The following is a 23,793-nucleotide window of genomic DNA, read 5'->3' as shown; positions in this document are numbered from 1 at the left end:
GTGCAAGGAGGAACAGGATGAATTCTTCCAGAATCATTTAAAGTGACCTACAGTGGACCACTGGTGTGAATGTCTCTGACTAAACCTTTAGAAAGGTTCAGACTTCATGAGGGCTGGCGAGAAGGCTTGACATCCTCCAGGCCCTGTGCTCACAGCCTGGCACCGTGAAACTTGACTAGTATTTGCCAGAAAACACCGGAACCGGCATTTTCAGCACTGGCGCCCGCCGTGTTCTTTTCACAGAGGGCAGGTTCACTTTGAGCTCATGTGACAGACCTGAAAGGGTCTGGGGAAGCTGCAGTGAACATTATGCTGCCCTTCAACAATATATCAGCATGATCAGTTTGGTGGTGGGTCTGTGTTGGTCTGGTGAGGCCACTGGACAAGGAGGAACGTAACAGACCTTGACGGGATCAACGATGGCACCCTGACTACCACTAAGTATTGGGATGAAAACCTTAAACCCATTATTAGACTCTTCGCTGTTGCGTGAAAATGCATCCCAATTGAAATCTGATGTGTTTCCAATACCTCCCTCTTTCAAGCAGTGCACAATTTGACAACTGTAATTGAATTACCAAACGTTTTCCATTCAAATATCCATAATGTGAGAAAAGCTTCCCGAATTCTGAAAAAAAAAAAAAAAAAAAAAAAAACATGGAATTGAATGTATCAGGTTAGAAAAATTAAAGCAAATACCTCAAAACAGGACAACGTTTTTGTGATTGAGCTTCATGAATACGTGGCTTCGCAAATATGTTTATACCACCCAAAAATACAACAACAATTAAGTCAGCTGGACTGAGCTTGAGATACGCTGCACAAATAAATGGGAACATATTTCAAACTCTAGATTTGATGGGAAAATGTCCCCAGAGACGTACAAATCTAATGGCAATAAAAAGGATGGTTCTACAAAGCATTGACTTGAACAAACACACACTACACTTTCTATATATAAAACCATTGTGAGCCGCATTATTTTCCTCCCACTTCACAATGATGCTCTAGTTTGAAATGATCCGTCGCATAAAATCCCAATAAAAATATCCCCAAGTCGGTGGGAGCAAATGACAAAACGTCCAAGTGACACAAACGGCTTACCCGAAGAAAGGCAAGAAAAGTCGGTGCTTCTTCTCTTCTAGTGCTTGCTGTAACCTCACAGAACGTGTAAAGCCATTGTTACTTTAGACTGAATAAAACAAAAATAAGAACCCTTTAAGTGAAACTGGTTCAGTATCAAAGATGAGAGATTAAAATAAGTCAAAGCCAAACTTCTAGCTTTTCATATATGAACTAAACAGAGCGTATTGTACGCGGGTATCGTGTGAAGAGATAACAGTGTTACTAGTGCTTCCCTCTGTGCGTACGACTGGCCTGCGAGACGCGCCTGTGTGCAGATGCAGTGCACTGTTGACGGCTTGCAGGAGTGCACATTCTTGCTCGGAGAGTGCATGTCCTCGGGCCTTGTTCTTCTCTCAATGACCTCTGGTGAAGCCATTATTTTCTGCATTAATGATGAGCAGCAGCAGCCAGCGATGAGAGAGATGGACTTTGTCCTGAGGCACAGCAGCGCTGATTGTGGGCAACAACAACGCCGGGGAAAAAAAAAAAGAAAAGAAAAGAAAGTCTCCATAAGCAGTTCAAAGGACAAAATCTTAGCAGCAGCAAAGAATACGCTGCCCCTGGTTTATTGACGGTATGGATCAGATGATTTGTGTATCTATAGGGTTGCACAGGATGCAGGTAATCCCATGTTAACTACAGCCTTCTTGGTCATTCATTCCTTCTAAACCAGCAGTAAAACATTCACACTATAGCGAGAGACAATTAAGTGTATGAATGCAGTTCCTGAGATAAATTTGCACAAACTAATTATTGTGTCCTTGGACTTCATGACAGCGCAGTTGGGAACTGATCAGAGGGCAGATTGATCTTTCTAATCAGTATAAAAAAAACAAAACAAAACAAAAAAAACGGACCTCCAACAACTCCCAAACAAGACGACAAGTGCAGCCGTCGTAGTTAAGGCACCGACTCAAGAAATCCTGGCTGGGGGATGACTCTAAATGAAGGACTTTAGCATTCACCATTATGTCTTTGGTAGGAGTCAGAGGGAACCCCCGGGGCTCTTGAGCGCAGCACGGCACAACTTTTCAAAGGGCTCCAGATTAAAGTCACTGAAAGTTCCCACTGGGGTCTGAGGCCAGGATCCCATTAAGCAGCCCAACCACACCGCCGGCCATAATTGTGTCGTTGAGAATTCAGAGCAGTGGTTGCTTGATAAGCGAATTTAGGGTGAAATAAAAAAAAAAAGAGAGGAAAAAAAAAAAAAAGCAGGGGCTTAAAAAAGAAAAAAAGAGAATGGGGTGGTGGGGGGGTTGTCTTGTTGCACCACCTTTATACCCTTCGTTTGCTCATCACTAATTTGTTTTAAACGACTGAGGGAAAGGTGAGCGCTTTATGAAGCCGACACTATTTTCAGCTCTGTGTGACAGAATGCTGATAGATGGAAAACACTTTATCCCCGCGCTGCACACCCGTTAGTTGTCCCCTTACCCCGCTGCCGGCCTTGCAGTAGTGGCGTAATCAATATAATGGGTAAGAGCATTCTTTTTTTTTTTTTTTTAAAAGGTCTCCCCCAACTCTTTTAAAAAAACAAGCTGCTGTTACACGTACTTGTGATGTTACACAGCCTGACGCCTCTACACAATCCATTGGGTAAAATTTAACAAACGCACTCATTTAAGAATAACTTTGAAAAACAAAGAAATCCACTTTTATTGAGATTTTGGTTTCATTGTGGTTTTGAATGTCATGTACAACTCATTCAACATCAGAGAATCTGAAACATTTGAGCAATTTTTGAGTCTTGGAAATAAAAATATGTAAAGAAATTCTCCAATTCTCCAAAGCAGAGCACTAGATTTAAATCCTAACTTGAGAACATGTGAGCAGACACAGCAACACTTAGCTGTGGACAAACACACCCAGTTTGTATCAATAGGTGCATCCAATCTCCAACATCTCGGCGGCCTAAAATATATCGACTTGTTTTCTTTCAGCCTGGCTTTGCATCGCCTAGAAATGTTGGAAATTGTTTAATATCTGCAGATCTCAAGTTATGATTCAGCACAGTACAAGGGAAGAAATGAGTAAATTCTTTGAAACTAACATCTAGAACCCAAAGATACTTTCATAATCCAAGTGCAATAAACCCGAGATTATGTCAAGGGTTTTAGGTGGATTTTTTCTGCTTTTTCTTCTCCGCCTCCTCTTCTTTTTCCTTCTCTATCTCAGCCACCAGGGTCTCAATTTCCTTGGATTCCAAGATCTAAATAAAATGAACAGAAAACACAATAATTACACGATATAAAAGCTAAAAAAAAATACTAACAATATCCAATATATTAACCTCATGGCTTACCTTGAGTGGTTGATTTCGTCTAATAACAGCAAGTTCGATGTTCTTTCCTCCTGACTGGACAACCTGTGATTAATTAAGGCACAATACACAATCAATCAAAAACTGATTTACAGAGACTTGATGTTAAAATTAAAAATTGTCATCCATTTTTCTATCTTCCATTTTGATCGAACAAAAGCTTTGTCCCCGCTGCGCTCCTTCACCGTGTGTCACAACAACAATCAGTCCCTGATTGGTCGTGGGCCGCCTCACCGCTCCTGACGGTGCCTTTTGCATATGGATATTATAGATATTATATAAATCACTCGTTCAGGCCGCCTCAATCGTGTTCGGTGAGAACGCATCTTACCTAGGCAGTTAAGAGTCCATCAAATTATAGCAATATAGAAACAATATGCAAAGTGTAGTTGGCCGACACTTTAAATATATTTTTTATAAATGTATACATCTCAGGTTTTCACATATTCCTTTTTATTTAGGAAATGCTCAGTGAAAAGCTTACATAGAACACTGCAAATGTCAATTTTTTCTTCTTCAATATTTACGCTTATTAAATGATGCTTCCTAAGTAAAACAAGCTGACATGAGCGTTAATATCACTTCACCTCAGCAAAGCTTTTACAGAAAACCATAGTTAGCTTTAGCTGTCACTTTATACATCATGTATTAAATAATACGGTATATTCTGCAGTGATGTTATCAGGATGTTGCTTGTTTGTACCTGTCATATTTTATCGGCTGGTTTTGGTGTTCTTTTATATCTCTCTCTGCAGGTGTAGACGCAGACTCCATGGATGTTATCTTGCTCTCACCTTTTCCGCTCCTCTGTTTGTAACTTTTCTCTCCTTTAGCATTTTGTCTCATCTTTTCTCTTCCTTTTTTATCTCTTTTACCTTCCCGTTTTTGTTTCCATTGAACATGAAATAGTCCCAGCATAAAATCTAATAAAGCTTTTTGCATAAATGAATCAAGCGGAGCACTGTGGTGAAAGCAGTAAGGCTCTACTAGTGAAAGTAAAATCTGTTGGACTCTCTTTGGCATTAAGACATCAATTCTTAATGCTACACTGCCAGGCAGGAAGCGTAAAAAAGAAAACTAAGCTGATATGAGCTTTAATATGACCTTACCTCAAGCAAAGCTTTGATGGCCAACTTGATGGCCTCGTTGTCCCCAGCGATGGCCTCGTCTGTGTAATTCTTCTCCAGGAACTCCCTTACGGTTTTTGCGCTGCGGCCGATCGCATTTGCCTGAAGAATTTCCCGCAAAGTTGAACAGAGAAATCAACGGTAATCGTTCTCAGACAGACACCGTTCTCATCAAACGAGCACAGAGAACGATGTAAGGAACAAAGAAACTCGCTGACCTTCCAGGCGTGGTAGGTCCCCGACGGGTCGGTCTGATACAGTCTTGGGGTCCCATCGTAGTCGAAGCCGACAATTAAGGCAGAGATTCCAAACGGCCTGCGTCCATTGCTTTGAGTATAACGCTAAAAAGCAAAATGGGAGAAGATTGGACGATGAGAAAACCATGAAATAGTCAGGTGGGAGACAAGTTCAAACAGACACAGTTGCTGCCCTCTCATTCTTTCAGTCTATGGATGCTTAAATAAATACCAGTAAACAAAATTCTAATAGCAAGAACGTAAGAAGAACACCTGTTTCAGTGTTGCAATGTATCTTGTGATATATTCCACTGTGACGGGATCTTCAACTGTTAGCCGGTGGCTCTGGCACTCAACTCGAGCTCTGTTTATCACGATACGGGCATCAGCCGTCAGACCTGCCAGACAAAGAAAGAGATTATACAAGTAAAGCGAGGAAAATGGTCCAGAACATTTAAGAGGTAGTAATTTATATACGGCACAGATTTCCAGCCAGTTATCTATTGATTAAGCAAAAGGATGCATACAAAAAGAAAAAGAGGTTTCTGAGGTACCTGCGAATGCCATGCAGACATGCTCGTCCAGTGCACAGATCTTGCGGACAGTCCTTTCTTCCTGCAACTTTGCGACAGATTTCTTCTCCACACCAAGAACAACGATGTCTTTGCCTCTGATTCCAACCTGAGCACAAAAAAGACAAAACAGAAGTTTATTCTTAAATATTTCAGCGAAACCAAATATTTTATATCTAGGTGTTCAAGGTTGATGAGCTTACATGTGGCCTGCAAATCCATAGAACACATTATTAACTGGCTTAAAAGAGAGAGGGCTTATTTCAGTGAGGAAGTCACAACGAAACTTGATACCAGCTAATGTATAAAATTTGGACTGAGTGCCAAGGTTCCGCTGATAAAAAGCTACTTCACATGGCTGTTTATATGGTTAAAAATTACTTGGTTTGATATTTAAAAAATAAAATATCCTTCATCAGATAATATTGATGCAACTTTTTGAGGCTGCCCCCCCCCCTCCATTATTTTCTTTCCAAATTTGTAAGCTTTATGTTTTCTTTTCTCCTGTGCTGCAGGTTCCTTCACAGAGGACTAAATTTTAAACACGTCACAAAGGAATTATAAGGGCATTTCTATTTATTTACCAATTCAGGTGCTTATCTTTACTCAACTTAAAGAAGTCCATCAAAGTGCATGCAGTGGAATGATGCATTTTTGACCAGAAACAGTGGGATATTTCAGTTTTTAAGCAAGAAAGTAATAAAAACAAAAAATTATCTAAAAAAACCCAGGGGAAATAAAGTTGGCTGAAACCGATCACTTAACGTTTGATTGCCGAGTCTTTATATTACATCCATACAATTACAGTCTAACATGTTATTTTTGCAAAGGTTTCTCTACAAAAAGCATGAGTGTCCAAATGTTTTGTCATGTGGGCCAAAATTGTTGAGTCAAAAGTACTCACGGGCCAAAAAAAAAGATAAAATCCCAATAATAATAATAAAAAAATCAAAACCTACAAAAGCCTGTAATGGGATTTTTTTCCCCCCAGCTCAACAAAAAAAACTAATCATGCAATATATATATTGATTAAACAAACAGAACAGTCAATTGTTTTTGTAGTAAAGTTGTGGTTAAATCACTGTAGATCCAAAACAAGCCTTCTGGACATCTGCCTTATCAAAAGAAAGACATTTAGTTAACAAACTACTTTGGACACGACTGTAAATAGGTGGAAACTTACTCTATACGCAGCGATAGCAACAGGTTCTGTGTTACTCTTTCCTGGAAAATGTTTGCTGTATTTAGCAAAGTTTAATAAATCAATTAAAAGCAGACTTTGGGTGCATGACAAACATCATATATATATATATATATTGAATATACACTTTGTGCAAACTGTGACGATAGATTTTGGTCAATTTGGATTTTAAAACAAAAAAGAATCACCAATTCCTCTTCCACCACAGAATATGTTTAATGATATATGCTGTATACAAAAAAAAAAAAAAAAAAAACATGCATATACTATTCTGAACCGTTGTACTTTAGATGAAAGACAAACCCATCAAAACCGAAAGTACTGCGAGAGTGACACAGCGACAAATCGCTAGCGCTGGTGATTTTCATCTTCATGAGCATCGACTCCACTGAATTAAATAAAAGATCCACAGTCCAAAAAGAAAAAAAAAACATTTGGTCACAGCAAAAGTCCTGACTCTAACAGAAAGTTTGAATAAATTATACTGCTGAACAAGTAGCGAGTGTTTGCTAGCGGCTAGTCTGTTGGCTAACAGACGCCAACCACGTTAGCTTTGGACACTTACCGCAGTGGAGCCTTTCTTTACAGCTTCTTGTGCATACTCTACTTGAAAGAGATGACCGTCGGGGGAAAAGACAGTGATGGCTCTGTCATATCTTGCCGCCATTGCGATGCAAGACAAGCTGGAAGAGACGAAACAGGAGAAAAGCTCAACCTAATGATTCAGCTAGTTAGCAACAACCACCTCTAGTTGAACGACGAGTGTCGAAACGGCGCATGCGCAGCACCTATGAACTGCGGATACAAAAGATGGTAAAATCCGCGTGAGTGTCCTGATCGTACGTCAGCGACGCCGCCATTTTATAAGTGGCATTTTTTTCATCACAATGTAGGGAAAGCTGTGTATTTTGGTCAAAGTTCTGATGAGGTCAGGTTATGTGTCTATGTGGACTCCTGCAAAAGCTCTAGTATTTCATATAGTTGTTTTACTGGACCTAAGGATATGTCTCCAGGTCATTATGTGATTTTAGCGAGGCTATACTAGAAATTACCACAACACCAATAAGATAATACTACTACTAAAAAGTCAGTATTAGCATCATTCAAACACATTTCTGTTTCTCATTCTTTATTTTGGGTATGCTATTGACTGTAGATGCTTTTCATTCTAAACGTTATTAACTATTATTATTATTATTATTATTATTATTATTATTATTATTAGTAGTAGTAGTAGTAGTAGTAGTAGTAGTAGTAGTAGTAGTTGTTGTTGTTGTTGTTGTAAAATAGTTAAAATCTGAAGGACAAGTGATGTCACCAATCCCTGACATAATAGCAGATGGTTTACTTAATAAATCAATAATTAAATAAACTTCAGAAATTGAGTGGTTTGTCATACTGTTTGAGAATATTTGTGATAAATATATCTTGTCCATATTCTGTACGTGTTCACACTTTTCATACTTTGCAGTTGGCCAATATTTCTGAAAATCCTTTTTTTTGTTATTATTGGTCTTCAGAAATAAACAAACAAATTCAAATTTTCTGAGAAACTAAATTTGGGGTTTTCATTAGCTGCCAGTTATAATCATCATAATTAAAACAAATATATCCTATGTGGTTAATGACTAGGATATACATGTTACACTTTTTGAAAGGAAATACAGAAAATAATCAACTTTATATATATATATATATATATATATATATATATATATATATATATATATATAATGTATAGTGAAGTTTCTTCTTCTTCTTCTTCTTCTATTGTTTTATGGCGGTTGGCAAACAACTTTTGGTGCATTACCGCCACCAACTGAAATGGAGTGTGAATCGGGATGACCTACTCTAATATCCTACTACTATAAATAATAAAAATAACTAAATAAATAACTAAATCCGTTTTATCAAATTAGTCTTTTTAAGATATCTTAATAATAAAGAATAACCCTCTGATTTGGTGTTCATATCTAAAAGATATTTTATGTTTAACTTTAATTTACTGTTTTGTAATCTATTTACCAATTCATTTCTCTCAATATGATATTTACTACAAAATAATATAACGTGCTCCACTGTTTCTTCAACAAAACAAAAATCACACTTTCCTGTATGTACAGTGAAGTTTTAACAGTTTCCCCTTTTTGTTTCTCTGCCTGTTCCTGTAGCTGCAGACTGTTCCACTAAACGGTGAAGGGGGGAGCTACTAATATTAAGCTAAAATAATTAATTGTTCGCAAAGAAAATAAGTATTTAGAATGGCAGAATGTATCTACGACAAACGAGATGTATTTTCAATTATTGCGTAGTCAAAACAAAGAATGGGAAACAGAAACGCTTTTTTGAATTCCCCCACCCCCCTAAAACGGACCGCTGCATTACGGAACTGCGCCGCACTGAGCGCTGTGTGTGAGAGAGAGGCAGAGTTTTACCGATTGGTCCTGTGTGCTAGCCACTTGAGGGACTTTTTATGCTGTAGCTCGCGCTCGTTTGCAATTTTTTTTCATCACCATGTCGGTGGCTTTTGCACCTCACAGACAGCGAAAGGGTGATATCACACCCGCTGGAATACAAAAGGTAACTCGTCTGTGTTGTTTTTGTTTTTTGTTTTGTTTTGTTTTGTTTTCCCGCGTAGCGTTATGGAGGCTAAGGCTTGAGACGCTGCTGCTGCTGCTGCTGCTGCTAGCTGTAGAGATTGGCAGCGCAGCAGAGCGCCCATCCAAATCTCAGCTGTGGGCAGATCGGTAACACTGTTCCACGATCAAAGCGCGGTGAATACGAAACTCCCTGGAAGCAGGTCGCCGTGTGGACGCGGGCGATCCGGAGTTAGCTCGCCATGCTAATGGGGGGATTTTTAGCGTTAGATGAATGAGGGCCTTTGGTTTTGTTAGCCAGGCACAGCTAGCCCACAAGACACGTCTTTGTTAGCTAGAAACGCACGCTTTACATTTCACACACACACTAAAAAAACAAAACACCTCTTTATCTCCAGATTACAACTAAACGAACAGGAAAAGCGCACACGTAACGAGGCCAGGCTGTACAGTTTTGTCGATGCATTTGGTCTTATAACATTAATGGGAAGTAACGTAAAAGTCGTTTGCACTTGCAGCTACTTGATGAAAACAACCAGCTGATCCAGTGCATAATGGACTTCCAGAGTAAAGGCAAAACAGCAGAGTGTTCACAGTAAGTTTGGTCTCTCTCTCTCTCCCTCCCCCTGTATGGTTCAGTTAATTAAACGTGAAGTATTAATTCATCTTCATCTTCCAGTTATCAGCAGATGCTGCACAGAAATTTAGTGTATCTGGCCACGATAGCGGACTCCAACCAGAACGTGCAGTCTCTCCTCCCCGCTGTGAGTATTCATTGTTTTCAGGGCGACTATTTACAGGCCCTAATGTTGTCATATGGACTTAATGTCACACTCTGAACTTCCTCCATCTCACTTCTAGGCAGCTTGTCATTCGATCACACTTTTAAATGTTATTTAGTGCGCTTTGTGATTTCATTTTTAAATGCAAGTGACATATTCATTTATTCTTTTTTTTGTTTGTTTTTTCTTTTAACTAGAAACATCCTGCTGCTGTTGTATTATAAAATGTCAGGTTTTTCACCGAGAGCCCATCTGGGATTTTTTTATTTATTTATTTTGGTTCAAAAGTGACGTCAATATTATATAAAAAAAAAAAGTTAAGGAAGGGGGGAGTTTAATGTGTTTCCATCTTGACTTGTGCAAAAAATTTAAGATTATGGCCTAAACTATTTCAGTGTTGTCTCTTTTCTTCTATTATTTTTTCTTCATTCTTCAAAATTATTGTTTTGTAGGTGTTGAATCCTTATAGATTTTAAGTACCAATACTGTAATATAGCTTTTGTAATCTGTAATATAGCCACTTGCAGGACAAACATGTTCATTTAAAATGGATATTAGGCCAATGTATTAATGTTGCCATTAATGTGTATTGTCTCATATTTATATAGGGAAGTATTTTAAGTCATACATCTTAAATACTTGGGGGGGGGGGGGACATAATTGATGGTTTACATCCATCAATTATACATACAAATAATAAATTAGTGAAAAAGAAAAGATTTTTTTACATTTCCTCCACAGGTCTGATTATCATTCTTAATTTTTTTTTTTTCTGACAGCTGATGTGTGTGTTTGCAATTTTCACCCACAGCCACCCACTCAAAACATGCCCATGGGCCCCGGTGGCATGAACCAGAGCGGACCCTCTCCCCAGCCCCCTCACGGTCACAACATGCCCTCCGAGGGCATGGTGAGCGGTGGCCCTCCAGCCCCCCATATGCAGAACCAGATGAACGGACAGATGCCTGGTAAGGAGCCCGTCTCCGCACCCCCCTCTCCCTCCTCTCTCTCTTTTATTCTCCGGCCACGGTTTCTGTCTCACCCCCGAGTTGCCTGGCAACACCACCGCGGCATTATGAGGGAGGTTGTTCTGCTGAAGGATGATGTCACCCGTTTGGGCTGCAGCGGTGGTCTATGATGTGATCTCTTCTTTTTGATCCTTCTTTTTTTTTTGGATTTTCAGTCGAAGCGCAGCACTTTATAGGCGCATAGTTTCTGCCCCTGCTATGTGGGGGCTTGTCACCCCTCATAACCATCTGAGCTGTGTGACACCCATGAAGTTATTAAAACGCAGAACACGTTATCGCCAGAATCTGGATCGTTGATGATCTGTGACAGGAAAAAGAAACCCTGCCTTGTCAAAGTGTTTTATGTAAAAGCTTTTTAGAATAAGTTGGCGTACGATATCACAGCGGTTGGAATGAAAACAAGTTTAATCTACCAGAATCCTTTTTTTCACAGCCTCATTTTGCAGAGTAATGTTAGGTTAGGCTGATGGACGCCAAAAACCTGAAGTGGTCTCTTCTTTGCATTAAAATGTCAAACATACCTGCATTTATCTATCACAGTTAATATAAAAAAAAGGGAAATTTGTCATTTAAAATGCAACTTTTGTTTAAGGTAATGATTTGCATAACCCATTGCACCAAAAAGGCTGGGGTTAAATATCGTATCGGGGTCATTTTTTTTTATTTTTTTTTGTTCTGTTTTCCAGGGCCCAATCACATGCCCATGCAAGGCCCGGGTCCAGGTCCCAACCAGCCTCCCAACATGCCCAGCGGCTCCATGAACATGCCGCCCAGCAGCCACGGCTCCATGGGCGTTTACAATCACGCAGTCCCCTCCTCGCAGGGCATGCCGGCTCAGAGTCAGATGAACATGACCCAGGGCCAGCCGATGGGAAGCTACGGGCCTCGGCCAAACATGAACATGCAGCCCAATCAAGGTAAAAGGACGCGTTTCCCACGTTTTCCCCTTTTGGCCGTGTTGCTTTCGAGCGGTTTTATCACCCCCGACTCGTGTTTGCTGTGAGATGCATACAACGCCTAGCAGAAGTCTTCATGCCCCTTGAACTTCTTCACAGTTTGTTACGTCGGAGCCCTGAGCCTGAAGGGGTTTTGTTGGGATTTTTAACGATAGGCCAGCTCTATTGGTACGCAGATTTCATTTGGTGCCGTGATTGGCTGAAACCAGCCGTCGGTAGGCGGGCATCCAGGTGTGGCTTCCCTCAATCGGCTCAGAGCGAATGGTTGAGACCCGCAAGAAGCAAACAGTCTTAAAAGTTTAAGAGAAGAAGAGGAAGGCCTCAGGAGATTCTTTCAGGCGATTTCCCCCCTGAGGAGAAGGAGAGCAGGTGGAATGGTTTTGTGCATTTATTGAAAAAGGGCCGTAGGTGTTTCTTATCTACATTTCTGGAAAAGTCTTCCACTCTTACCTTTAAGTGGAAACTAGAATCCGCCTGGGTGGAGTTTATCCTCAGTGTAAAGCTGTTCTGTGGGTTCGGGGCTTTGCTAGGGAACGTTATTGAACATAAAGGGTCTGCGACATGAACTTAATATTTCTCCTGATATTTTTTGGTACTGTTGTGATAACACTGGTCTTGTTTTTGGGTAACGACGTGTGGCTGCGACGGCATTGACAATAATTATAACGCCTCAAACAGAAATGCTGCTCTTGAAAAACACCCATTTCAAATAGGCCTCTGTGGGACGCCAGTAGTGTTTTTTTTTGTTTTTTTTATCTCTGATCTGCACAAAGTTACTGTGGTTCATGATATTTTTTTAAATTTATTGATATTGATTCTCTCGTGGAACAGAGGAGAAAATAGAAACATAATCATTCCGACAGGACGGCCAGTTGATGGAGTTTTCAAACATCGATACAAGGAGTGAGCTGGTCGAAACATTACAGCACAATACACCTGCCAGGCATTTCATCGTTAAACGCTCTGAAAACAACGTGTTCTTCTCCTTTGAACGTGACAAACCGTAAAAGTTGGAAGAGCAATGTGGCCCTTTTTTTTTCGATGTAAAGCGGCGACCGCCTCACGCGTTGCCTGTGCACCACAGGCCCCATGATGCATCAGCAGCCTCCGTCGCAGCAGTACAACATGCCCCCTGGCGGCGGCGGGCAGCACTACCAAGGACAGCAGAACCCCATGGGCATGATGGGCCAGGTCAACCAAGGGAACCATGTGATGGGGCAGAGGCCGATGCCGCCCTACAGACCCCCGCAGCAAGGTACGCCGCTCTGAGTCCGTTCCCCGGGTGTGCAGGTTGTGAGCGTCGCTCTCTCTCTCCTCTCCATAACCCCTCTCCTCCTATACTTCTTGCTACTGTTCCACTCGGTTTCTTCTACTCATCCCCCTGTAGTTCAGAAAGCTTGATGAGAAATGGGTGTAACTTAAAGAAAAACAGAAAAAAAGAAGCTTTTAGCCTTTTTGACAAAAACGAGGAAGCAGCCAACACAAGAGTTCTCCGGCAAGAACAAGAACCCATCCCTCTTTACTCTCCCCTCCTCCTCCTCCTCCCCCCCACCCCACCCACACCCCCACCTTTACACAAGCCATTCAACAACACCTTGAATCTACCTGTGTGTATGTTGTATGTAGGACCCCCCCAGCAGTACCCAGGGCAGGAAGACTACTATGGGGACCAGTACAGTCACGCAGGACAGGGAGCCTCAGAAGGTAGGAGAACCCTCCAGTCGCTTGGAGAAGATGTTCGCTGAACCGACAAAGAGCAAGAGTTGGTAAAAAAAAAACAAAAAACAAAAAAAACGTTCTAGGTAACCAGGCGCACGTGCAGGAGAGCAGCGCAGGAGGCTTACAAGCCGCCAGCTAATGCTGAAGCTGTTCTCCGGCCGGTTGGGTGAAGGGTTGTTAATGACGCTGCCAGCGATCACGCTCAGGAGATTAAAAAGTGCTTCTGAAACATCTTCCTCTTTGTCCTCTGTTTTAACATTTACTCTTCTTGGTGTTGTTTTCCCTCCTCTACTGACCAATCCTGTTCTCCTTTTTTTTTAACCCTTTTTAAACGTACGTTTCACTCTCTTTTAAAATGGCTGTTTTGCTCACTTAAAAAAAAAACACAACTTCCTAAATGTCACCGAGTCGGTCCGACTACGCTTTTCTGTTTTTAGGTAAGAATGACGTCGATTCTGTCGCCGGATGCCAGAATGAGCTTTTTGAAATTAGTCAGCTGCTCTTTCCCCAGATTAGGACATGACGCACGTGTCCTCACTGGTTTGAAGAATTGCCTTTTAGCCGTCAGGACTCGGGGACAGACATTTTGGGCTTCCTTCAACGAGCTTCTCGGTCTAGTTTGCTGGAAGTTTGGCCCACTCCTCCTGACAAAGCCCATGTAGTCCAGAGGGTTCGTAGGCGGCCGTCATTTCTTCTTCTTCCCATCCGCTTTCGTGGGACTGTGAAGACGGAGTGACGTGATTTTTGTTGTCCCTAAGCCACCTTTCAGCTCACTTGGTGCACACTGCAAAAACAGAACTAAAAGTCTTGAAATCATTGTATTTTTCCTTGATTAGAGCAGGTAAATAAGACTATTTGCCAATGGAATAAGATTTTTGAACTTAAAATAGGAACAATTCATCTCCATCGTCCTATTTCAAGTGCAGGATGTCTAATTATGTTATTTTAGAGATGAATTGTTCCTGTTTTAAGTGCAAAAATATCATTCTATTGGCAAATAGTGTTATCTACCTGCTCAAATCAAGGAAAAATACACTAATTTCAAGACATTTTTACTTATTTTTAGTTCCATTTTTGCAGTGCATTTGGAAGAGCCGTTGGTGCCCAAGTTGATCCTCCTGTCCTGGCGTCTGGAGATGTTGCTCCGGTTATTCCACATAGTCTGTTTTCCCTTTATTTTTTTATTTTTTTAAGCGCACCAGTCCCTCCGCGGTTGGGACGATGTCCTCAGGCTCGCTCGGCTTCCTCCGTATTTTCTCCGTACTGTAACAAAATTTGATTACGGCCGAACACTTCAGTTTTAGCCTCAGCAGACCTCTGGAAAATGAAATTTCCAAAATTTCTCTTTCTGTTTCGTTTTGATTCTGAATAACGGGCTCTATCCACCCGGGCGGCCATTTGTTAACTTTCTCCCACCGTCAGCCTTCGCCGTTCCGAGCTCTCCTTACTCTTATTGCACTGCAAAAGGAGAACTAAAAGTATGTAAAATTTTCTTGAAGTTAGTGTATTTTCCCTTGATTTGAGCAGCTAAATAAGACTATTTGCCAATAGAATAAGAGTTTTGCACTTAAAACAAGAATATTTCATCGCCATCATCTTATTTCAAGTGCATGATATCTAATTATCTTATTTTAGGGGTAAAAATACTCATTCCACTGGCAAATAGTCTTATTTAGCAGCTCAAATCAAGGGAAAATATGCAAATTCTAAGAAAACCTTGCTTACTTTTAGTTCCCTTTTTGCAGTGTTGGGCCGAGGCATTTCTCACAGAAGCTCATCTTTAAGGGACAGACGCCAGAAGGAGAGGCCGATTTGAGCCGTTGCCTTTAAATGCATCCATGGCCCAACGAGATTAAATCATCTAGGCTGTCCCAAACTAACGGCACATTTGTCTCAGTTTATTTTATTTTTATTTTTTTTACAGGACATGTTAAAATCTAGTTTAGCTGTATTTCGCGCCGTAGCAGTGGTAAGGTAATCTATACAGTCACACAAAGACACCACTTTTTCATATAACACGGGTGACTTGAGCTCATTTGCCGACTTTTGACGATTGCTTAAATTTCCGCTACTTTTGCAACACCTCTGCGCTTCTCCACATGTCTGTAACCACGCGTGCTCGTCCTCCCTGAAGGTAACGCGCAGTACGGCCAGCAGCAGGAGGCGTACCAGCAAGGCCCCCCGCAGCAGCAGGGCTACCCTCCCCAGCAGCAGTACCCGGGTCAACAGGGCTACCCGCCTCAGCAGCAGGGTTACGGTGAGTTGCACATCTTTGCCTTTGGTGGACTGATTCGTCCTCTAGGGGGCACTGTCGCTTCTGTTTTGTGACGTTTCACTCCCTCGACTGTTTTTTTTCTCAAGTTTTCCATCAAAGGGAATACAATCTGTATTCTACATCACATTCGCTTTTCTTTTAGGCTCTAATCTAATGAATTGCTCTTAGAAAATAAGAGAGCTAAAAGCAACAACCAATAGAAATACACGCCTACTAGCAGTCATATGCTCAGTTTTTATACTGTTGTATTTAATTCCTTACAACTTTACTTCACCTATTCATATTTTGACCCCTGCAACCACAAACGTTTGTGTGTTTTAGCAGCTTTTTGCGTGAAAAAAAGTGAAAATTGTTGGGGGGGGATTTGTAATATCTCCTAAGCAACACAGCAGCCAGGTCAGGGATAATGTTACTGAGGAGTTTAAAGCTGAGTAATGTTGGGAAAACAATATCCCGAGCTCGGATTATGTTGTGGAGCGCTGCTCAATCCACCATCTGGAAATGAGGAGACTCCAAGCCTAGCCAGGCACGGCTTGTCCGCCCTAAACCGTCGGGTCTGGCAGGGTCAGCGTCACGCAGAGGAGCAGCCAAGAGGCTCATGGGAACCCTAGACGTCCTCAGCTCAGGGGGGAGAATCTGCCTTTTACAAGGAAGAGTTGAAAAGAAAAATCCAAATGAATTCATTTTGGAGTTTGGCGCCGTATAGGGACGCAACAATTGAACTGTGTGAGGATGGAGACAGAGGCTCTGTTTCCAGCGGCACGACCATCTTAACCATGGAGCCATGCCACGTTGCATCTCTCTCTACAACAATCATAAGCTATCATTTCAGAAAGCAAGTTTTGTTTTGCTTTTAGTTACTTGATTTATTGTGGCTTTGCATCTTTTTTTTAATAAGCTGAGCTTTCCACCATCTGTCATCGGTCGACCCGTGACGCCCTCCTAGTTTATCATAATAATCAGTTCTTCAACAATTAAGTCCATTTTGCCGTTTTTGGAAACGTTGCAGTTAAAGTTTAGTTCTTGAATCTCTCGAGGCATGTTTCCTCATGACTTTTTTTTTTTTTTTTTTTTTTTTTCTGGAACCTTCCACCATTTGGCCTGCATCTTAGCCAAAGCTCATTTTAGTAATGAGCTAGCACAGAAGCAGAGGCTGTGAGGTGAGATTCATCTGGCACATACACACGCCTGCTCTCGAAGGCCCCCACAAGGTTATACAAAACAGCATACGGCATTACGAGCGCCTAACGATGCTGCGTGGGCCTCATTTGACTTCAACCCTCAGTCCTTCACAGCAGTTCCAGAGCTGGTTGCGGTGTGCAGAGGCTGATGAGATGATTTTTTTTTTTTCTTCTTCTTCTTCTTTTAAATGAATCTTGCTCCTCCTAATGAAGACCAGCAGAATCTCATTCATGTCTTCCTGCATTAGTGGACCACTGCCTGACTCGCTGGTTCATTACAGGGTCGGGCATTAGAGAGGCAACCTAAACAAATGGGTTTAAAATACGGACACGGATGAATCTGGGGCTGCTCGAGTTCAGGAAGACATTCAGTAGCGGCGCAACTGCTGAAAGCAAAGTCGACCATAATGATTGCTATTTTTCCTTCGTTATGGTTGCATATTGTCTCAAACACCCTCCGTGGGTTTTAGCATCTCAGTCCCTAAAGGAATACACCTGGTGTGGTTATTAAGGGAAGTTTGGGTCCATTAAAATACTGTATTTTTGGACCATAAGACGCACCGGATTATAAGGCGCATCACATATTCTTCCCAAGTGTGTAATATCACTCTGTCCCCGCCGGAAATGTCTCTGATTTCAGTGCATCATGATGGACTAAAAAAAGTTTAGTGCAACAAGAGGTATTTTTCCGGTCCTGCTGCTGTCCCGATGTAGAAGAGCTTTGCCGAATGCGCCTTCACTGCCTCTTAGGCTTTGTAGTTCAGTCCAAACCAACCAACCTGCAAGCAGAGATTCTGCACTTAACTAAATCAGAGACGTCCTCAGTTTTTATTAGAGAAATGAAATCTGGGCACCTTACACAGTTCTCTCCTGAGAGGGAGAGCTATCAGTCTCTGTCGGAGGACAGAGTAGTTTGACTACACTGCCCCGTTTCTAACATAAGGCCAAAATAAACTTAACTTTTCTATTAAATTAATTTACTAGGTTTATTGTTGCTAGCATGAACTCCAGGCGCGGGCTGCCTTACATGAATGCACTTCTAGTTTAGACATTACAGTCAGGCAGTCTTTTAGACAGCTCAGGGGTCCAATCAGGAAGTGACACAGCGTACCGTAATGCTCTGAATATTCGTCGAGCGGAGCGGCATCGTTGCTCACCAAAGTCGTGCTTACACATTTTAGCAGATCTTTGAGCGCATTGTGCCAGATAAAATCGGTGAATAAGCACAACGTTAATCATAAGTGTGCCGTATGGTCCGAAAAATACGGTAGCTAAATGTGTTATAGATACACAGAGCCTGAAAGCCGGAGGCTAAAAAGGAGCGTATCGTCCCAATGTTTGCATCCAGGCAGTCATCTGCAGGGGGCGACATTGAACACACCTGTACTGCCGTTGGGATGCGGATTTAAAATATCGTGCAGTATTTCTAAAATTATTTACAACTGACTAAAGGTTTACTGGCGTCCATATTTGGTCGAAAACGAGAGATATGGCGTCCATATTTTACTTTGACGACACAGCTCAGACAACTCTGTCCTCCATTTGAACATAACTGAGAGTGGCGGCGTCTGTATGGTGTCAAGAATCAAACATTTGTGTCGCCGTTGCTTTTGCTGGGTTTTCATTCGCCTAAAGGAGTTTAAGCATAGTTTTGTCCCCCCCCCCCCCCCCCCCCGATTATTTAATAAGAGTAATTTACTTCCTGTTTATTCTGAACATCTGCTTCAGGTCCCTCACAGAGCGGCCCGGGACAGTATCCCAACTACCCGCAGGGCCAGGGGCAGCAGTACGGCGGGTACCGTCCCCCTCAGCCCGGGCCCCCGCAGGGCCAGCAGCCGCGCCCGTACACTTATGACCAGGTGAGTATAGCCAGGGGACTCGACGGGCACACAGACTAAGTTTGTACATCATGAGAAGTCCTTTTCCTTCTTAATGTTAATGCCAATGAAGTTAGAATACCGATGAAGTTAGAACGCATTATTGGGTAGTGTGTTGTTTTTTTTTGCATGCCGTTTTTCATTTTTGCCGGTTAAATGTGTTCTTCCCAGAGGAAGTTATGTGTTAGTGTCTTTTTTTTTTTTTAACTCTTTATTCTCAGTCTTGCTTATGTATTGTGGCTTTTGTGGAATCCTATTTCAGTGTCATAATGAGGGCTTTAACGAGGATTCGTCCTTGCACCTGATGCAGACTGCGTCAGTGTTTTGAAGAGGGATCGATTTGCTGCCCTGTATTACCTGTGGTCTTGTGTGGGGACCACAGCTGCACTTTGATATCTTTATCTTTGAACATTTAGGGGCACATGAGGAAATAAAGAAGCGGGGATTTGAACCCCTGACTAGCTCTATAAGAAGCAAAGGTAATGGTTGCTGTGAAGACCTCAACGTTAAATCTAGACACTTGACCACCTAGCTTTAATTTGCATTTATGTTTCTTCTGCCTCTCCTCTATCCCTTTCAGTCTTTCTTTGTAGCTATCCCCCCCCCCACCCTTCCTTTTTTTTATTTGAATTTTTGTTTACACTTATTTTGTTATCCACCAGGGGTCGAACTGTAAGTAATGAGGTCCAGAAAACAGCATGCACGGGTCTGCAACCAAAGACCGTGTCCTTTAATCTACTTTTAATTTGCAATAATTAATTGATCAAACTGTTTTTCATAGGGGTGTAGCGGTACATGCGACGGTCCCAAACTTTACAGAAACCTATTTCTCATACAGTAGTTCTGCTCTTCTTAAACTAAAAAAACAAGTTTATTCAGTCACAGATAACCTGCTGCCCTACATAAGGTGCTACAACTTGTTATGCATTAGTAAGATTTTAAAATTGTCGGCGGATTTTCAAAACATGAGAGGATTTAAAAAAAAAAAAACATAGATATAACAGGTTTGCGGTTCAAGGCTGTCCAACATGTTGATTTGAGATCGGAGCGATCTCGACGTCCTTCTGAGCGGGTGAGATCGCTCTTAACGCGCCACACACGGCAGGAATATCTCGTGTTTTGTTTAGAGCCACGCCGATAATCGGGGCGTTATCGGGATTGTCGGAAGGGGGAGATGGGGCCCACGACCCGGCGTCGTTATTTTGGCGCGTTAACCAATATATAAACATGCTGCTTGTCTGGTTTATACAGAGGCAGACTTCACTGAGCAGGACCATTTACACCTGGTCCTAAAATCTGGGCCGTATTCTGCTGAGACGTTAAAGCTAAAATACGTTTTATCAAGGCTGGCAATAATTGTGCTATATCCTTGGCTGGAATATTTTGATTGTTTTATGTTCCAGTCAACATAAAGAAAAACGTCTTTAGCCTTTTTTTAATGCATTTTACCCTCTTTTTTTTTTTAAGCTCTGGAGAAAGATAAGCCATTTTCCCTTTTAAGGCTCCAAACTGAGGGTCGTTCCAGAGCCGTGAGGTTTGTGTGCTGTTACACCCCTAATAGTAGCAGTTATATCAAACTTTAAATTCATAGTTTCCATTAATGCCAAACAGATATTTCGACCCCTGTCTAGGAATGCATTAAATAGAACTGTTTTTACACAGAGTTTGTCTAATTTAAAAGTAGCTCTCCCATATTTTAAGAAGTAATATTTGTGCCCAAACCTGACTTTGAAAATTGTGATGTCATGCTGCCACCTGCTGGTCAATACCAGCCAGTGCAGACAGGCATTATTCATGTTGCTGTTTATTGAAGCCTGAGATGTTTTGCACCTTGCTGAGAGTCGTGTTAAAGCTCAGTAACTTGTGTCTGTCATATTTCACCCTACAGGGCCAGTATGGAAATTACCAGCAATGAGAAATGGTCACAGTTTACCTACACAACTCCTCTCTGATCTCTGAGCTTTGACCTCTGGTCAGCTGCTAAAGCAGACCATAATGACGGTTTCAGCTCAGATCCACCCCGGACACAAACGCGCTTATCAGTACAAGATACGTTTTCCCGTCTTTGGGCCATTTACGCTCTCCAGCAAAAATGTATCCCTGTCGATCGTGCACATTGGCCTGACTGACGATGGCAAAGTCGGCGACCTTGCTCCAGCGTCTCAATGCGGCAATGCCTTAAAAAAAACAAACAACAACAACAAAAAAAAGAATGGAACTGCCTTATCCTTTAGCGTTGAGGAGTGAGGAACGTGACGAGAAAAGTCAAATGTCAAATTTTCAGTGTGTCGGGCTGCATCAGTTCCCTGCCCTTCAGCTCCCTAATCACAAGAAGCAATAACGCCTGCAGCGGGGACTTGTTCGGGGGGACTTTAAGACGAAAATGATGCAGATGCACCGGGCGAACTTCCAGCTAGGCCAGCGGTACACGTCTCGTCGTCTGTGTGTCTGTGTGTGTGCGTGCGCGCGCGTGTGATCATGTAAAACGAAACAAAACTGTTATTTTGTGCTTTTTAGATCAAGCTAACTTTGTATAAAACGTTGAAAACTAGTACTAAGCCTGTGTCGTTTATTTTGAGAGGCGTACGTGTCTGTATTTTCTAAGATGCTCTTTAACAACAGTGAACCCCATACAGTTTTCTTTCTTTTTTTTGTCGTTAAATAGTACGGCTAATAAATGGGGTCTGCCGCTCACACGCACGTGACATGGACCCTGTATAGATAAATATTTTATGAAAAATGCCATGCACAAAATTTCCTTAACAACAAAAGCCGATACGGGCAGCGCAAGTGTCAAGCGGCGCTTTATTTTTTATTTTTTTTTCCTTCTGTTTGTTCGTATAGCTGACAAAGTAAGGCCTTGTTCTTTACCAGTTGTTCTCAGAGAGGTGATACTGTATGTAGCAGATTGTAAGTTAACCTCTGGAGGTTTTTATTTCTATTTTCAGACGGCAGCGATAGCTCGTCTGCAAAGTGGTAAACGGGAAAAGCCCAAACATGATTTATTTTATACGATTAGTCCAACAAGCACCCCCTCCCCTGTTTTTTTTTTGTTCTTTCTTTTTCTTTTTTTTGAAGAAACGTCTGAGTTGATGTCATTCGAGTAGTGTTTTGTGTGAATAATTAATATTGTTACTGTCAAATATGTAACATAATATGTGAAAATAATGTCCTGAAGTGGATTCCTTGAACACAGTAAAGACTGGTTGTGCAGTTTTTTTTATATCACTGGCTTGATATCTGTATTATGGTGCATATTTTATTGACCCCCCCATATGTACAGCAGTGTAAAGACGAGGAGCCGACTGTCCTCTGGTATTGTTTATATGGCTGTTTTAATATTTTTCATTCTGCACCCCATTCAAGTGGAGGTCACATAACGTGTCTTGGCAATGTGAACCGTTCGTTCTAATAAATTGGAAGAATCTTTAACATCTTTTTATTTACTTTTTTTTTCTGTGTGGAGTTTGTAGTGCATAACCTCGTGCATTCCTGCTTTGCGACAGCGTCTGCAAGTCTTGAACTCTGAAGCATTCTGTCTAATTGCAACAACAAATGTATTTATTTTATTTTGACTGTGAAGTGAAAGGCACTATGACATTTTCTTTACAAAAAAAAAAATTAATCTGGTTTGTCGTGCGTATGTTTTCAACCCCCTTTACTGTGACACCCTGAGCAAACAATCGGCTTCATGAACTACTTCTACCTGTGTGTATTTTAATCTCAGTCTAAATACAGCAGGGGTGTCCAAACTTTTTGCCTTAGGGCCAATAATGTCACGTAGAAAGTATTTGGGGGCCACAAAATTAAACCCTTCTTTTTAATCAAAATAGCAAAACCCTCTTTTTTTTTTTTTTTTTTTTTTTATTGCCTGCTCGACAAACTAAACACACAACATACTTTAATGAAACAAGCATGAAAAGGAATCTAAAAATCATTTTAGATTTGAAACATAAAAATACTGTTGCAGGTTTGCCCGGCAAATGATGTCCTAAACTGTTTTGTGTCTCTTTTCAGCAACAAGAACAGGATTAATCTGGGCTCACTCTTGCTTTACTTTACTAAGTGAAATAAATGGGTGCACCCAAGCCTGCCCTTTGGTAAAACATTTGTTGTCTTATTTACTATTAACTTGAAAGCAAAAATATGGCTGATAAAAGATTTAAAAAAAAATGTTGCACCTTTATATTTTCCCTTTTAAGAAGATTTGACTTTTTTTTGAAAGGCCTTGTATCAGTGGAAATTGCCCAACTTTTTAAAAGTGTTATCGCCTCAACCATCTGAGCTGGCAAAACCAAATGTTGGCCATTCTTGAACTGTGATTGAGGGCCGCCCAAAAGCCTTCAGAGGGCCACAAATGGCCCCCGGGCCGCACTTTGGACACCCCTGAAATGCAGCTTCTCTGTGAGGGCCTCAGGAGCAGCAGAGAGCTTTAACAGCTTCCTAAAGTAACAGAGTCAGGGGGCTGAACGCTGATGCGTTAGGGTATAACTCTATAACTCCAAATTTATCTTTTTGATACAGATATTTCTCTTGAACAAAGTCAGTATTTTTCTGAACATACAATTCACAACATACAACTAATATTTTAAACACCCTATATAAAAATGCAGAAAGCATGAGCATTGATTATTTTATATTTATTTTATTTGGGCTAATGTGTCGATTAAGATACAAGGAAACTTTCAACGCCTGACTTTTTTTTAATTTCCTCACAATTACCAGTATCAGGCTTTGAAGGGTTAAAATTATATTATTGGCGCTGCTCTGTCGCGTAGAAGAAATCGCAACGCAATG

At 41.3% G+C, this 23,793-nt stretch overlaps 2 protein-coding genes across 4 annotated transcripts; one reads left to right on the top strand and one right to left on the bottom strand.

Moving 5' to 3' along the window:
* Positions 1-2,752: 2,752 nt before the first annotated feature.
* On the bottom strand, positions 2,753-7,364 carry psma8 (proteasome 20S subunit alpha 8). The gene is made up of 7 exons (XM_012875357.3): positions 7,147-7,364; positions 5,363-5,489; positions 5,082-5,206; positions 4,791-4,913; positions 4,555-4,674; positions 3,428-3,490; positions 2,753-3,334 (listed from the first exon to the last, which is right to left on the bottom strand). Exons 1-7 carry the CDS (start codon positions 7,246-7,248, stop codon positions 3,239-3,241), a joined length of 756 nt encoding a protein of 251 aa, XP_012730811.1. The 5' UTR covers positions 7,249-7,364; the 3' UTR covers positions 2,753-3,238.
* A 1,620-nt stretch (positions 7,365-8,984) lies between these two features.
* Positions 8,985-22,428, top strand: ss18 (SS18 subunit of BAF chromatin remodeling complex). 3 transcript variants are annotated; one of them, XM_036138221.1, is made up of 11 exons: positions 8,986-9,161; positions 9,697-9,773; positions 9,858-9,942; positions 10,772-10,928; positions 11,675-11,905; positions 13,029-13,199; positions 13,571-13,648; positions 15,798-15,920; positions 18,848-18,978; positions 19,413-19,475; positions 20,885-22,428. In XM_036138221.1, the coding sequence occupies exons 1-10, from the start codon at positions 9,096-9,098 to the stop codon at positions 19,428-19,430; spliced, it is 1,137 nt and encodes a 378-aa protein (XP_035994114.1). In that variant the 5' UTR covers positions 8,986-9,095; the 3' UTR covers positions 19,431-19,475; positions 20,885-22,428. The 3 variants fall into 3 exon arrangements, with proteins under 3 accessions (XP_035994115.1, XP_035994114.1, XP_035994113.1); XM_036138220.1 differs by lacking the exon at positions 19,413-19,475; XM_036138222.1 differs by lacking the exons at positions 13,571-13,648; positions 19,413-19,475 and having other exon boundaries at positions 8,985-9,161; positions 20,885-20,911.
* The last annotated feature ends 1,365 nt before the right edge of the window (positions 22,429-23,793 follow it).

This window comes from Fundulus heteroclitus, chromosome 6 (genome assembly GCF_011125445.2).
Source record: "Fundulus heteroclitus isolate FHET01 chromosome 6, MU-UCD_Fhet_4.1, whole genome shotgun sequence".
NCBI lineage: Eukaryota > Metazoa > Chordata > Actinopteri > Cyprinodontiformes > Fundulidae > Fundulus > Fundulus heteroclitus.
This window is presented reverse-complemented; position numbering and strand designations above follow the sequence as displayed.

Excerpts from the sequence above, each read along its gene's own strand:
- psma8 (XM_012875357.3), bottom strand. The coding sequence starts at position 7,248 with ATGGCGGCAAGATATGACAGAGCCATCACTGTCTTTTCCCCCGACGGT. Across the intron at positions 5,490-7,146 it reads TAAAGAAAGGCTCCACTGCG|GTTGGAATCAGAGGCAAAGA; the intron begins GTAAGTGTCCAA and ends TTTTGTGCTCAG. Across the intron at positions 3,335-3,427 it reads GACGAAATCAACCACTCAAG|ATCTTGGAATCCAAGGAAAT; the intron begins GTAAGCCATGAG and ends CATTTTATTTAG.
- ss18 (XM_036138220.1), top strand. The coding sequence starts at position 9,096 with ATGTCGGTGGCTTTTGCACCTCACAGACAGCGAAAGGGTGATATCACA. Across the intron at positions 9,774-9,857 it reads AAAACAGCAGAGTGTTCACA|TTATCAGCAGATGCTGCACA; the intron begins GTAAGTTTGGTC and ends TTCATCTTCCAG. Across the intron at positions 18,979-20,884 it reads GCCCGTACACTTATGACCAG|GGCCAGTATGGAAATTACCA; the intron begins GTGAGTATAGCC and ends TTCACCCTACAG.